General features: G+C 42.2%; 1 protein-coding gene across 1 annotated transcript in view; it reads left to right on the top strand.

Annotated features, from left to right (window-relative positions):
• ARHGEF26 (Rho guanine nucleotide exchange factor 26) overlaps positions 1-12,968 on the top strand; it is a 229,365-nt gene that overhangs the window by 148,104 nt on the left and 68,293 nt on the right. Inside the window, 2 exon segments of the mRNA XM_040349186.1 lie at positions 6,078-6,107; positions 6,109-6,168. Coding sequence (XP_040205120.1) covers positions 6,078-6,107; positions 6,109-6,168 — 90 coding nt within the window.

Below are 12,968 nucleotides of genomic sequence, written 5' to 3'. Positions count from 1 at the left end.
GGGCCTAAAGTTAAAGCGGAGTTACACCCAAAAAATGGAACTTCCGCTTATCCCACTCCTCACCCCCTTACATGCCACATTTGGCATGTAATTTTTTTTTGGGGGGGGGGGCTTCAGGAGGAGTGGGACTTTCTGTCCCACTTCCTCCTTCCGCCGAGGGGCTGGTAAGGCGATTAAGCTTAATCGCCTTACTGCAGCCCCTCCCCTAGGGTCACGTGACAGGTCCTAGGCGATCGCCTGACCAATCAGACGGCGCAGCGCCGGGCCGTGCGCGGATTGCGCAGTGCCGCTCGCGCATGCGCAGTGGGTGCCTGGCCGTGAAGCCGAAAGCTGTCACGGCCGGGTGCCCACAGTGACAATGAAGACGCCGGCCGGGGAGGGGGGAGAGGAGCGGAGCCCCGGCCGGCGCGCCGCTGGAGCAGGGAAGTGTCTGTTTATTAAAAGCCAGCAGCTACACTTTTTGTAGCTGCTGACTTTTAATACACATAAATATTGGCTGGAACACCCCTTTAAACTGGAAGATTTCCCCTGTATTACTGTTTTGGGGACAACCCATAATTTGGGATTTTCTTTTACTTTCGATGATGCCCGTAAACATGACAAACCAAGACTGTGAGTCTCCCTAATGGGTGCACAGACAGAAATACAAATTATTTGTATCCTTCTTCTTTTTTTCTTATTTAAAGGATCACTAAAGGAATTTTTTTTTTTTTTTTTAGCTAAATAGCTTCCTTTACCTTACTGCAGTACTGGTTTCATGTCCTTATTGTTCGTTTTTGCTTTAAAGTTGCTGTAACTTCTGCTGTGATCTCCACACTTCCTGGTTGCCTGTTTCCTTATAACCACAGTACTGGGAAGCTTTTCACAGTGGTCTAAGCTGTCATTACTGTGTGTCTAAAACTTAACAGAACCAATCAGATTCATTTTAAAAACCAAAACACTGCCCTGGATTTGTTTGTTTTTGTTCTGTGTGTCTCTCTAGTTCACAGGAACATGAAACCAGTTTAAAAGTGAAACTAACCTGCAGGCACATTATATGATGATTTTTATCTATTTGTAATCATTTTTAAAGGAATCAGTTAACTTTTATGTCTCTATACCCTGTAAACAGTAATTTCAGCAAAAAAAAATGTTTTCCTTTAGTGACCCTTTAATAAAATAAATTCTCTTGCTTCTAACAATCGCAGAGATACCACGTGTATGTTATTTGTTGTTTGTACCTGTAGTAGGGCCCGAAAACATTAGTGGCATTTTGCTTTTTTTTCTACCTTTTGACACTGATAAAAAAATGTGTTCTTTTTAAATCCTAACTAAATACACTGTACCTGACCCTTGACCAAACTCTTGATTTGACTATGACCTTCGACTCTAAGGGCTCTTTCACACGTCCGTTCAGTTTTTCAGATCAGTTTTTTTTTCCATCAGTTGATCCGTTTTTCCATCAGTTTTTCGTCAGTTTTTCGTCAGTTTTTCGTCAGTTTTTCATCAGTTTTTCATCAGTTTTTCATCAGTTTTTGCATCAGTTTTTCCTATCCGTTTTTTCATCCGTTTTTTTTTTTTAATTTTGGGGCTTTTTACATAGAAAAAACGGACGTTAGCGGAACGGATGATAAACGGATCATCCGTTAACGTCCGTTTTTCGGTCCGTTCCGTTTTTAGACGGAAGAAAAATAGGGTTTTCTTCCGTCAAAAAAACGGAACTGAACGCAGACGGATGCTAACGGACGTTAGCGGATGCTCATCCGCTAACGGACACTAGCCCATAGGGAAAGCATTGCGGTCCGTTAACGGACGTCCAAAAAACGGACGAACGGAACGGACGTGTGAAAGAGCCCTAAACACTGACACTGACCTAAATTAAGATCTGATATAGCTATGTTATCTTTTTTTATTATTTAAACACACTTTTTGTTTACAATTTCTCATCTAGCTTGGAATTTAATATATAGCTTTCTCTGTGTAGGAGGAGAAACAACGCAGAGGAGGGCAGTAGAGTGAATAAGTGTGATAGCCAGTCAGAGGCTATAAGGAAGCAGAGATCAGAGGAGTGAATCGCTGCTACAGGGGAAAGGAGGGAGCACTGACAATTGGGCCATGGGCGTTTATGTGTTCCCGGAGTTCACAGCTACTGTCGAGTGCTCCCTTAACCAATTCAACACGGGGCACTTTCGCCCCCTCCTACCCAGGCCAATTTTCAGCTTTCAGAGCTGTCACACTTTGAATGACAATTGCGCAGCCATGCAACTCCGTACCTATATGATATTTTTATAATTTTTCTCCTCCTGGTAGGAGGCACTGATGGCCACTGATAGGCTGCCCTGATGGGGCTGCATTGAAAATCAGGGCACTGATGTTCAGTGCTCTGATTATCAGTGTAAACAATGTGCTGACAGGCTTGTTAGGCTCTCCTTTTCCTACCACACACAGCATGGGAGGAAAGGACTGCTGATAAACAGCAAGTCTGTATATACATGATCAGCTGTTATTGGACATAGCTGATCACATGGTAAAGGGCCGCTGCGATTGGCCCTTTACCGCAATCTGCTGATCAGCTGTGTCACAGAGCGCACCAGATGGGCACCTCAGGGGGGCGTGGTTCTGGGCGGACGCTCTTTCAGAACTGGACAATTGCGCTGTAGCCATCTTTTTGCTACTGCAAAGTAAGGAAGGTACTAAGCCTCATACACATGATGAGAATATTGGACGAATGATGTCCCTTTTTTTGCTTGCGAGTCATATAAAAAATTAAGAAGTTTACTAAAGGTACGAAAATTTTCGTACGACAGAATACTACTTCAGATGTGATGTAATGTGTTGTATTGTAATGTATTCTTTCATTTCCCAAATGTGTGGACTGCGCTACTGATTTTTTTTTTTTTTCGGACAAATACTGTTCTAATTAAATGAAAATTTTATATGTTCTGGTATCATACGGGAAGGATTTTCGTGCTCGTCTCTTGGAATAATTTCCGACTGTTGTGATCTGCTCTCCAAAGCTGTGCACTAATGATCAGATTATTGTACGATTGCTTCCAAAAGCTGTGTTTTCCATCCAATTCTCTGATCGTGTGTACTAGGCATTACAAAGAGGAGCTAAAGCTTCGGAATTATGCAACCGACCGGATTAAAAAAGATATGTACATACACAGATGTTTTTTTATACAGGGTATGCAGAGTAGGTAAGAGTGGGTGGGAATGTTTCTTAAAGCAGTTCCACTAGTTTATTAGTTTATTAAAAGTCAGCAGCTACAAAAAGTGTAGCTGCTCACTTTAATAAACAGACACTTACTTTTTCCACGGTCCAGCGATGCGGCCACCCAAAACCTTGCTCCTCTTCACGGTGCCAGCAATTGCAACTGGTGGGGGCCCAGCTGTGACAGCTTGTGGCTTCACAGCCAGGTGCGCACTGCGCATTTGCGAGCCACGCTGCGCTCTACCTAGTGGCCAGGCAATCTTCTGGGACCTGTCGTATGTCCCAGAAGATTGCCAGAGAGGGAGGGGCCGCCTAGGGGAGAGGAGGAGCTGCCTAGGTGGCGAGAAGAGGAAGTGGGACAGAAACTTCCTGTCAAAACCAGGTAACTGCTTCCCCCCCCCCCCCCAAAAAAAAAATTGCACATCAAATGTGGCATGTAAGGGGGCGAGGAGTGCTAAAGCAGAAGAATAGTTAGTTAGCCTTTACTACCACTTTAAAGCTTATCTGTTTGCTTTTCTGAATGTTCTCCGTAGCAGATCCTATATATTCTGTTCTGTGAACATAATAGTACAGTATTGTATTTAATAGTCATTTACAATTTGTCCACATAACTTCTGTGCTGACACTGCTGACCTATCGGCTTTCTAGGGAAAATCTTTTTGACCATTTTAGCCAATTTTTTATTGCTGTCTCTGTCCTCATTGAAAAGATTCACCCTATCGGTTTGTGCTGGTAGCTATTGACAGTGTTAAAGAAAGTGAGGGGAAATCTTTCATTTTTTTAGAGTTGAATTTTAGAGATGATCCCAGAACAAGAAGTGGGGGGAAATCTTTCAATGCGGACACTGTTCTAGGTGCAACTGTCTAAGAGGGGGGAATTCCCCTCCATTGGGCAGATAGATTTTCTCTTATATACTATGGTGTCTCTAGGACACAAAGTGAAGAGACATTTACCCGATGGTAACAAGCAAAAAAAAAAAAAACGTGCAGGTTTTTTAACGTTTTAAGAGCTGGTTTTGCAAAGCAAAACTTTCAGTTAGCATTTCACACACATTGGTTTAATCATGCTCTACCTTTTGAAAACTGATCTAATGAAGCCAAAGAGTGTTAGTAGTTTAACAATTAAGTTTAGAGAATTTATACAGCTAATACTGTGCTTGATGAACTAACAGTTGTGAGCTGTGATTCTTGCACATGTTACGACTGGATCACCACCCAAGGCACTCAGCATTCCAGTCACCTTATACCTTATACACACAAGGGAAAGTGATTTGTTCTGAACTACGGTAGTTCATTTTCAGGGATTAATGATCTCTGGCCTGCAGGTCCATTTGTATTTTATTACATCTACAGAATTGTGCTCTCCCAGTTTTAGAATAATGGCTATCAACTTGCTGACTAGTCATCCAGGAATCATTGACAGGCTTGGATCTCAGAAGTACACGTCACCTGCCTTTAAGGCTTGGTGGAGACTGGGAACTAATATTATATAATTTATCATTCGTGTCCCCAGGAATGAACTCTGACCAGATTTTAAAAGCTGGATTAGAAATCCACGCTGTGTCTACATATTTGCCATATTTATAGAAAGTGCTTATATTGTACACTTTGGTATGCATGTTAAATGTTCTTAAGATTTATGACAGAGCAAAAATGATGTCACATCCATCTGTTATTTATTACTGTTGGAGAGGTCCTCTGCCAAAAGTGAATGGGTCAACCATTTAATATATAGGTGAATGTAATGAGAGTAGTGTTGTGTTTCAGAAGCGTATATGTAATGTGGGCATGTGTATGTATTATAGCTGTAAGAGCCTAAGAAACCAAGAGGGTGGCGATTGCAAAGTTTTACTAGTCATGCAGATGACTACCTCTTGGAACTTAACTGCATTAGCAGAGTAGTTTATACTGTTCCTGCACCTATTGCAGTGGAATGCCTTTAAACAGGGAATAAAAACATGGCTTAATAACAGCCCAGAATTTTGACAGAACTGATAATTCTGAAATCCAATCTGAATTTTATTGAATTTTTACTAGTACCCAAATATACATACATTAATGCTATGGTCGTAACGACTAAACATACAGATACGTGATACACACTGCCCTAACTGAAACATCACAACAGACATAAAGAGAAAAAAAAAAAAGAGAAGAAAAGAAAAAAAAAAACCCGGATAATTCTACTGGTGATCTACTGAGACCTAAAAAAATAAGAGAAAAAAAAACCTCACTGATTTTCTTTCTTAACACACTTTAAAAAATGATAATCTTTTGGGTAGAGATGATCTTTTAACATAATTTGTAAAAATCGGATGTTGTGACGACTTTTTGGTAGATAATTTGTTCAAGACTTGGCATGGTAGTGTGTCAGAAACAACTTCTCTTCACACAGTGAACCCACATAGTTCATGTGGACCATCCTATATCATTTTCATTATTACACAGAAGTCTTCAATAAAACTTGAGAAGGAGACCGATTTAATTTAGCCTTAGGCTGGACAAATACATTCTCATCTGATTGTACATCCTATCCTATCTGATATAACGTTTATGAAGGGCCCTGGCCCTGAATAGTTGTTAAAAAAAAATTAAATGTAATCAATTTGTTATATACAAGTTTCAAGTTTAGAAACCTATATTTGTATATTACCTTTGGCTTTCTGTTTGACCACTACTCCAAGCGTATCATCTACAGCAGCCAAGAGAAATCTTTAGTGATTCAACCCACATGTCCACATGGTATTATGAATTTAGTGGTTGGTTTTGAAATGTATTTGACATATATTTGTATACACTCTTGTTCTTATTATTTGAGGGACAGGATGTATATGTTTGTTCTTTTTCAAATTCATATTCTCTATTATCTTTTATTTTTACTTTAGTTGGTTCGTCTGTGTAATGAAGGAGCACGGGAAAATGGAGCGGATGGAAATGATGGTGACAATAAATTCTCAGCTGGAGTTTAAAATAAAGGTATTTTCATGATTTACTCTGCCACTTTAGGCCACATGCACAGGGACGTAAAAAATAAAAAATAAAAATAAAAACACTTTAGAGGTGTCTAGCTTTTTTTTTGTCTATGAACACAGCTGCATTTTGGCCAAAATGCACATGCAGATGTTTGTCGTCCTTCAGGTTATAAAGGGCGCCCATAATATTGACTGAAGGCATCTGCCATATCTTGGGGGTGGAGTAGTTTTGTTTTGTGCTCAGGGTGTATTATATGAGGGATTCTGGCTTTAATCCTACGTCCCTAATTCTATTGGCCAGCATCTTACCCGCTCTATTGCCTTGTGCATAATAAGTCATTCTCAACCTCTTGGAATGCCTCTCAAAGTCCTCCAGTAGGAGAAGCCTGAGATCGCTCCTGAGTTGCATAAGTTTAATAGAGATTGTGTGAGTGGGAGCCTGTTTGTTGTCCCGATCTAACCTTGCGATTTCATCGGTGAGGGTTTTTATTTTTAGATGCTTCTGCCTCTTTGCCCTGGCCCCCAATTGAATAAGTATACCCCTTAAATAGGCTTTGTGAGCAGACCACAATGAAAATGGGTCTTGGTCAGGTACATCATTTATAAGAAAAAATTCCTTCAGGTGATTTTCAATAAGTAGTCTGTTAGCGGGTTGTTGTAACAAAAAGGTGTTGGCCCTCCATACGGGGGATGGATTGGCAATGGAGCCATCTCTAAGAGTCAGAGAAATCGAGGCGTGGTCTGACCAGGAATATGTCAATTTATAGATGATGAGATGGATCTGGTTAGGGTAGGGTAATCCGTCAAAACAGATCTATTCTCGTGTACGTGCGATGTGGAGCGAGAAGAAGGTGAAGTCTCTTTCACCTGAGTGTTGACATCTCCACACATCAAATAGCTCTGCCTGGTGGATCGCGTCCTGAAGCGTCCCTCCTGCTCTAAGTGCCTTGGACGTGGTGTCCATGTTTACGTCGGGTACGGCATTAAGTCCCCGGCTTAGTAGAAGAAGGCCCCTTTTGACGGGTTGTATTTTCTTTAATAGTTATTGAAAAATTGGACCTGGTGAGCGTTTGAGCATAGACGTTCACAATGGTATAGGCTACTGAGTTGATATCGCAGATCAGAATCAGGTATCTACCACCCGGATCAGCTATTTCCTCATGCAGGGTAAAGGTGACCGTGTCCCGAATGGCAATTAGGACTCCCTTAGTTTTGGTGTCCGCATTTGCGGTAAATACATTGGGGAAATTTCTGTGGGAGCACTGAGGCGCTGAACCTCTACTGAAATGCGTGTTCTTGAGCGCATATAATGTCACTTTTTGTGTATTATAGCTTCCTCCACAGGGACTTCCTTTTTACAGGGTGGTTCAAACCTCTGGTGTTGATAGATAAAACCTTAATCACCATTGGTAGTAACGAGGGGTGATGTTTTGTGTAGCAAGTCACATTTGGGAGACCTGAGGTCCCTCTGGGTGGTCTAGACATCAGTAGATGAGTGTGTCTGGCGTAGAGGTTACTCACTGTGGTCCCTGGTCGGTTAATTCTCTCAGAAGTCTGTGGAGGTATTTGAGTTTTGCATGTTGGAGAGTGGGTGGAGCTTCGGAGCATATTCCATCTCAAGTGGTCAAGTGTGGCTGTGTGGATCCAAAAAACAAGAAGGAAAAGAAAGAAACAAAAAAACAAAACATGAAGTTAGGCGAAACATCAGCAAACAACTAGCCATTACCATGGCAACAGAAGAACGCTCGTGAGGGCTATGCCCGGGTGCAGCTAGACGCTGCCTCAGGTGTTAGCGGGGAAAAGTTCATGCCAGGAACCATTCAGGGTCCCACGAATTTTCGATAAATCCAGGGTTAGGTTCATCATCACACTTATAGGAGAACGTAGGTACAGCTTAAAAAGGAGAGCACCAAACTTAAAAGAAGAAGAAAAAGAAAAAAAAGAACTCATTTGTGTGATCTTGCATTTCTATGAGTAACTTGCTTCCAGACGGGGGTGACTGTATTGTTATGCGAGGTTGGTTTGTCTTCCTCTCTAGGGGCTGGTAGAATTTCCCAGGTTTTTTAGTAATGCAATACCTCTGTCAACTGAATCAACATTGAATGACTTTTCTCTATATGTGATGATGAGTTTGGTGGGGAAACCCCACTTGTAGGAGATATCATGGTTTCTCAGAGCTTTAGTAATTGTACCTAGATTCCTCCTTTTTTGCAGAGTATGTTGGGAGAGGTCAGGGTAAAATTGTAGGTTTTGAAATCTGGAGGGGATTTTTTTCATTCCTGCGCATCGCCCTGCATGAGCTGTTCTTTTACATGGAAAAAAGTCATACGCAGGATCAACATCTCTAGGGATGGCAGCAGGGAGGAAGGATGGTTTTGGGAGCCTGTGGATCCTATCGATAGTGAAGTCCACGTTGTTAAGGTCAGGTAGGAGAGACGAGAACAGATCGATCGCATATGAGCGCAGGTCTGGGGGTTGCACTGACTCGGGGACCCCCCCTTATTTTCATGTTGTTCCTCCTAGATCTGTCTTCGAGGTCTGCTAATTTATTCCTGATCCATTCATCATTCTCCTCCCTGCGCTTCACTTGCATCCACCAGGCTCGTTAATGGTGGAGGCATATTCCCCCATCTTGGATTCTATGTGTTCCACTCTGCCCTCCACTTCCCTCAATTCACCGCTCACTCTGTGTATACAATTCACCATGTCTGCCTGTAATGAACTGCGTAATGTCACTAGCATGTCTCTGAGGACTGTGTCCATCACAGGCTGGTTAGAGGTAGGGAAAGTAGCTATAGAGTCATGTAACTCACGTGTGTCCTCCCCAGAATCCGTGGCAGGGCTCGTTGCATGGCCGCATCCAGCGTCATCCAGCCTCATCCGAGTCTTTGCTGGGCTGGCTGATGGTGAGGGTGAAGAGGTATGGGCGTCGGGAGAAGCCCTCTGTTCCCCACCCGAATATCGAGGCCCTCCGCTGCCTTTGGCCTGGTGTGTAGGCGCGGGAGTTGAGGTCGCATCGGCGCCATCTTGCCTGCCCCCGTCGCGCGGTACTGTGAACATGTCCATCAGGCGCTGGGGTTTCACGGAGCCCTTTCGCTTGTTGGTCATCCTCCCAGCGTGTGCCCGGATCAGATCGCACCCTTTTGGGGTCAGTTTTGTGTCCTGGATCGGTCGTTATGTGCCGCTTCGTTCTCGTGGGTGGAGGAGCTCGCTCACCACGCTACCATCCGGTCCCGCTGCAGGCCACGCCCCCCCCCATGCAGATGTTTAAACACATGTTTGCATGCTGCATTCAGGGGTGTGATAAAAAAATATATATTTGCAATCCCTGTAGAAGCGCTTTTTTCTTTTGGCCTTCAAAGCATCTGATCAAACCGAGATCAGTATGATCAGATGCTTTCACAAGCCAGTAAAGGCTTGTTTTACATCAAACTGAAACCAGAAGTGACAAAATCCTTGTCGCTTCTGGTTTCTGACATTGCACAGTGGGAGGAACAATATCCGTTCCTCACACTGTATCCGGGGAAGCCGATGCTGCAGATCTCATCCTTACGTGACTCACTGATGGAATGCGGGAGCCCGGTAAGGGGTGATGCTGAGGAGGAGGGGGACCCTCTTCCACTGCCTGTAGAAGTGACAGAGCTGTATAGCCACTCAGATCACTTCTACTGAAAAGAGAATCGCCGGCTGAAAATGTTGATACCAGAATGATGCCTGCAGCATCCTGGGTATAACCACTTTAACTGGAGGACATCATATAATGTCCACCCAGGGGCAAGTGGTTATTACTCCCATGTGCATGAGGCCTTAGGCCACGTTTACATGGCTGAGTTACATGAAGCCTTACGGATTACAGTGCCTAAAATCATGGATTCTTGCTGCTGTATTGTGTGTGTGTGTGTATATATATACATGTATATATATATATATATATATATATATATATATATATATTATATATATATATATATATATATATATATTATACATATTATACATAAATATTACAGTTGTGCTCAGAAGTTTACATATCCTGGCAGAATTTGATTTCTTGGCCATTTTTCTGAGAATATGATTGATGACAGAAAAACGTTTCTTTCACTCATGGTTAGTGTTTGGCTGAAGCCATTTTTATCAATCGACTGTGTTTACTCTTTTTAAATCATAACAACAACAGAAATTACCCTGATCAAAAGTTTGCATACCCCAGTTCTTAATACCGTGTATTGCCCCCTTTATCATCAATGACAGCTTGAAGTCTTTTGTGGTATTCTGCCCATTCCTCTTGACAAAAAGCCTCCAGTTCCTGTAAATTTTTTGAGCTGTTTTGTATGAATTACACATTTGAGATCTCCCCAAAGTGGCTCAACGATATTGAGGTCAGGAGACTGAGATGGCCACTCCAGAAACGTCACTTTATTCTGCTGTAGCCAACGACAGGTCGACTTGGCCTTGTGTTTTGGATCATTGTCTTGGAATTCCCAAGTATGTCCCATGCGTAGCTTCCTGGCTGATGAATGCAAATGTTCCTCCAGTATTTTTTGATAACATACTGCATTCATCTTGCCATAAATTTTGACCAAATTTCCTGTGCCTTTGTAGCTCACACATCCCCAAAACTTCAGCGATCCACCTCCGTGTTTCACAGTAGAAATAGTGTACCTTTCATCATAGGCCTTGTTGACTCTCTCCAAATGAACGTTTATGGTTGTGTTCAAAAAGCAACTTTTTGATCTTGACTCTCCAAATGACTCTGTGCCACAAGGTTCAAGGTTTGTCTCTGTGCTGTTTGGCGTATTGTAAGCGGGATACTTTGTGGCATTTGCATAGTAATGGCTTTGTTCTGGTGACTCGACCATGCAGCCCATCTTTCTTCAAGTGCCTCTCTATTGTGCATCTTGAAACAGCCACACCACATGTTTTCAGAGAGTCCTGTATTTCACCTGAAGTTATTTGTGGGTTTTTCTTTGTATACCAAACAATTTTCCTGGCTGTTTAGCTAAAATTTTAGTTGGTCTACCTGACCGTGGTTTGGTTTCAACAGAACCCCTCATTTTCCACTTCTTGATTAGAGTTTTAACACTGCTGATTGGCATTATCAATTCTTTGGATATCTTTTTATATGAAAGATATCTCTTTCCTGTTTTATACAGTTCAACTACCTTGTCCCGCAAATCCTTTGACAATTATTTTGCTTTCCCCATGACTCAGAATCCAGAAACATCAGTGCAGCACTGGATCAGAGATGCAAGGGTCTGTCAGGAGCCCCAAAACCCACTGACCTTTACAAACACACACACAAACACACTAATTAAAAGCAAACAGACGGGTATGTGGGACTTTGAGGCCAGATTCACACTTGTGCGGTGCGAATTTCAGCTCTCTTATCTCTGCAGAGAGATAAGAGAACTGTTCAGCAGATCAGCTAAGTTTTAGATTCGAATTTGGAGACCTGGGAGAGGGGAGGGGGAAGTGTATTGAGCTGAATGAGAAATTAACACATGTGCGAATCAGATGCGTGCTCTTAGAAGATAATGGGCCTGAGCCGCACTGCAATGCCTAGAAAACGCACGCGTTTTTCCAGCAATGCGCAGTGCAATTGCATCACACATATGTGAACCAGCCTCATTGAAATCAATGTATTTTATAATGTTATGCAAATTGGATGCGGTTTAAGCCGCAAAAAATTTGCATAGGTGTGAACCCGGCCTAAATGAATGCCTCATTTAAAGTCCCATGCTGCTGTAGTGATCGGGGCATGTAAATGGCAGCAAACGCTCGGCCTATTTAAAATAATGACAGGCTGACCGTGGCTGCCGTTATTTGCATGTTGCTTCACACAGAGCAGGTAGCTGCCGTAATGCTTGAATGGCCATAACTGCAGCTTTTTACTCCGTCTGCAGCTACATGTGAACAGCGTTGGCTGCTGTCAGCCTGTCTATAGTTTAATTATGCTGATTGGTCTCTGCTATATGCATGCCCTGGTCATTCCAGCCTCAAGAATCCACAGATTCTTGCCACTGGAATCCACAGGCCATGTAATAAAAGCCTTATATGTTAAATATGACTTTATTTGCTTGGGGCCCCCTTCAGATATGGTTCTTATCCTTAACTAAGCATTACCTTTGAGGCACTATTTTCACAAAGGTCAGCAATAGATAAACTTGCAACAGTACTCACATATTCAGTACTGAACTTGCAACAGTTTTCACATAACACACAAGTGTGCTGAAATTCAAAATACCCACCCTAACTAAAATGTACTTAAATACACCAATAAGTGTGGATGAAAATATGGCTTCCATCCATAGCTACTGCTGTGACTTGTGACGAAGTATGTGCACGTGTTAGACTTGTGTAAGTGTTAAAGTATTAGTCGACGTGACTTGGAATAAAAATCTAAAATTTGGAACTGGCTGTACATCTGCTTTAAAACCTTTTGTACACTGAGGAACTAGTCATGAGCAAGTTTATATTGGAGCAGTGCTATTTTTTTGGCAGCGTTGTAAAGAAAGTACCACATTTTTCAAAGTCTTTTTATAGTAAATCTGTCTCACTGCTCATGTTTTTGCACCATTCCACTTCCACTGGAAAAAAGTCATCCAGTTGATCTCAACAACCAATTTAAATTCCAAAGATAGAATGTATGTGATAAAGCATCTCAGCCATCTACAACTTACTAGCACAATGTAAATATTTTAGTGGAAAGATTTTTGTTCAAATTTCTCAGAGCCCTTGAGGACTGAAGGAATGTGAAGGTGTCATAGCACGATTTATTAATCTGCATTTTCCATAGCGATCACT

This window comes from Rana temporaria, chromosome 4 (assembly GCF_905171775.1).
Source record: "Rana temporaria chromosome 4, aRanTem1.1, whole genome shotgun sequence".
NCBI classification, from domain to species: domain Eukaryota; kingdom Metazoa; phylum Chordata; class Amphibia; order Anura; family Ranidae; genus Rana; species Rana temporaria.
Note: the sequence above shows the minus strand (reverse complement) of the source record. Positions and strands in the feature narration are given on the sequence as shown.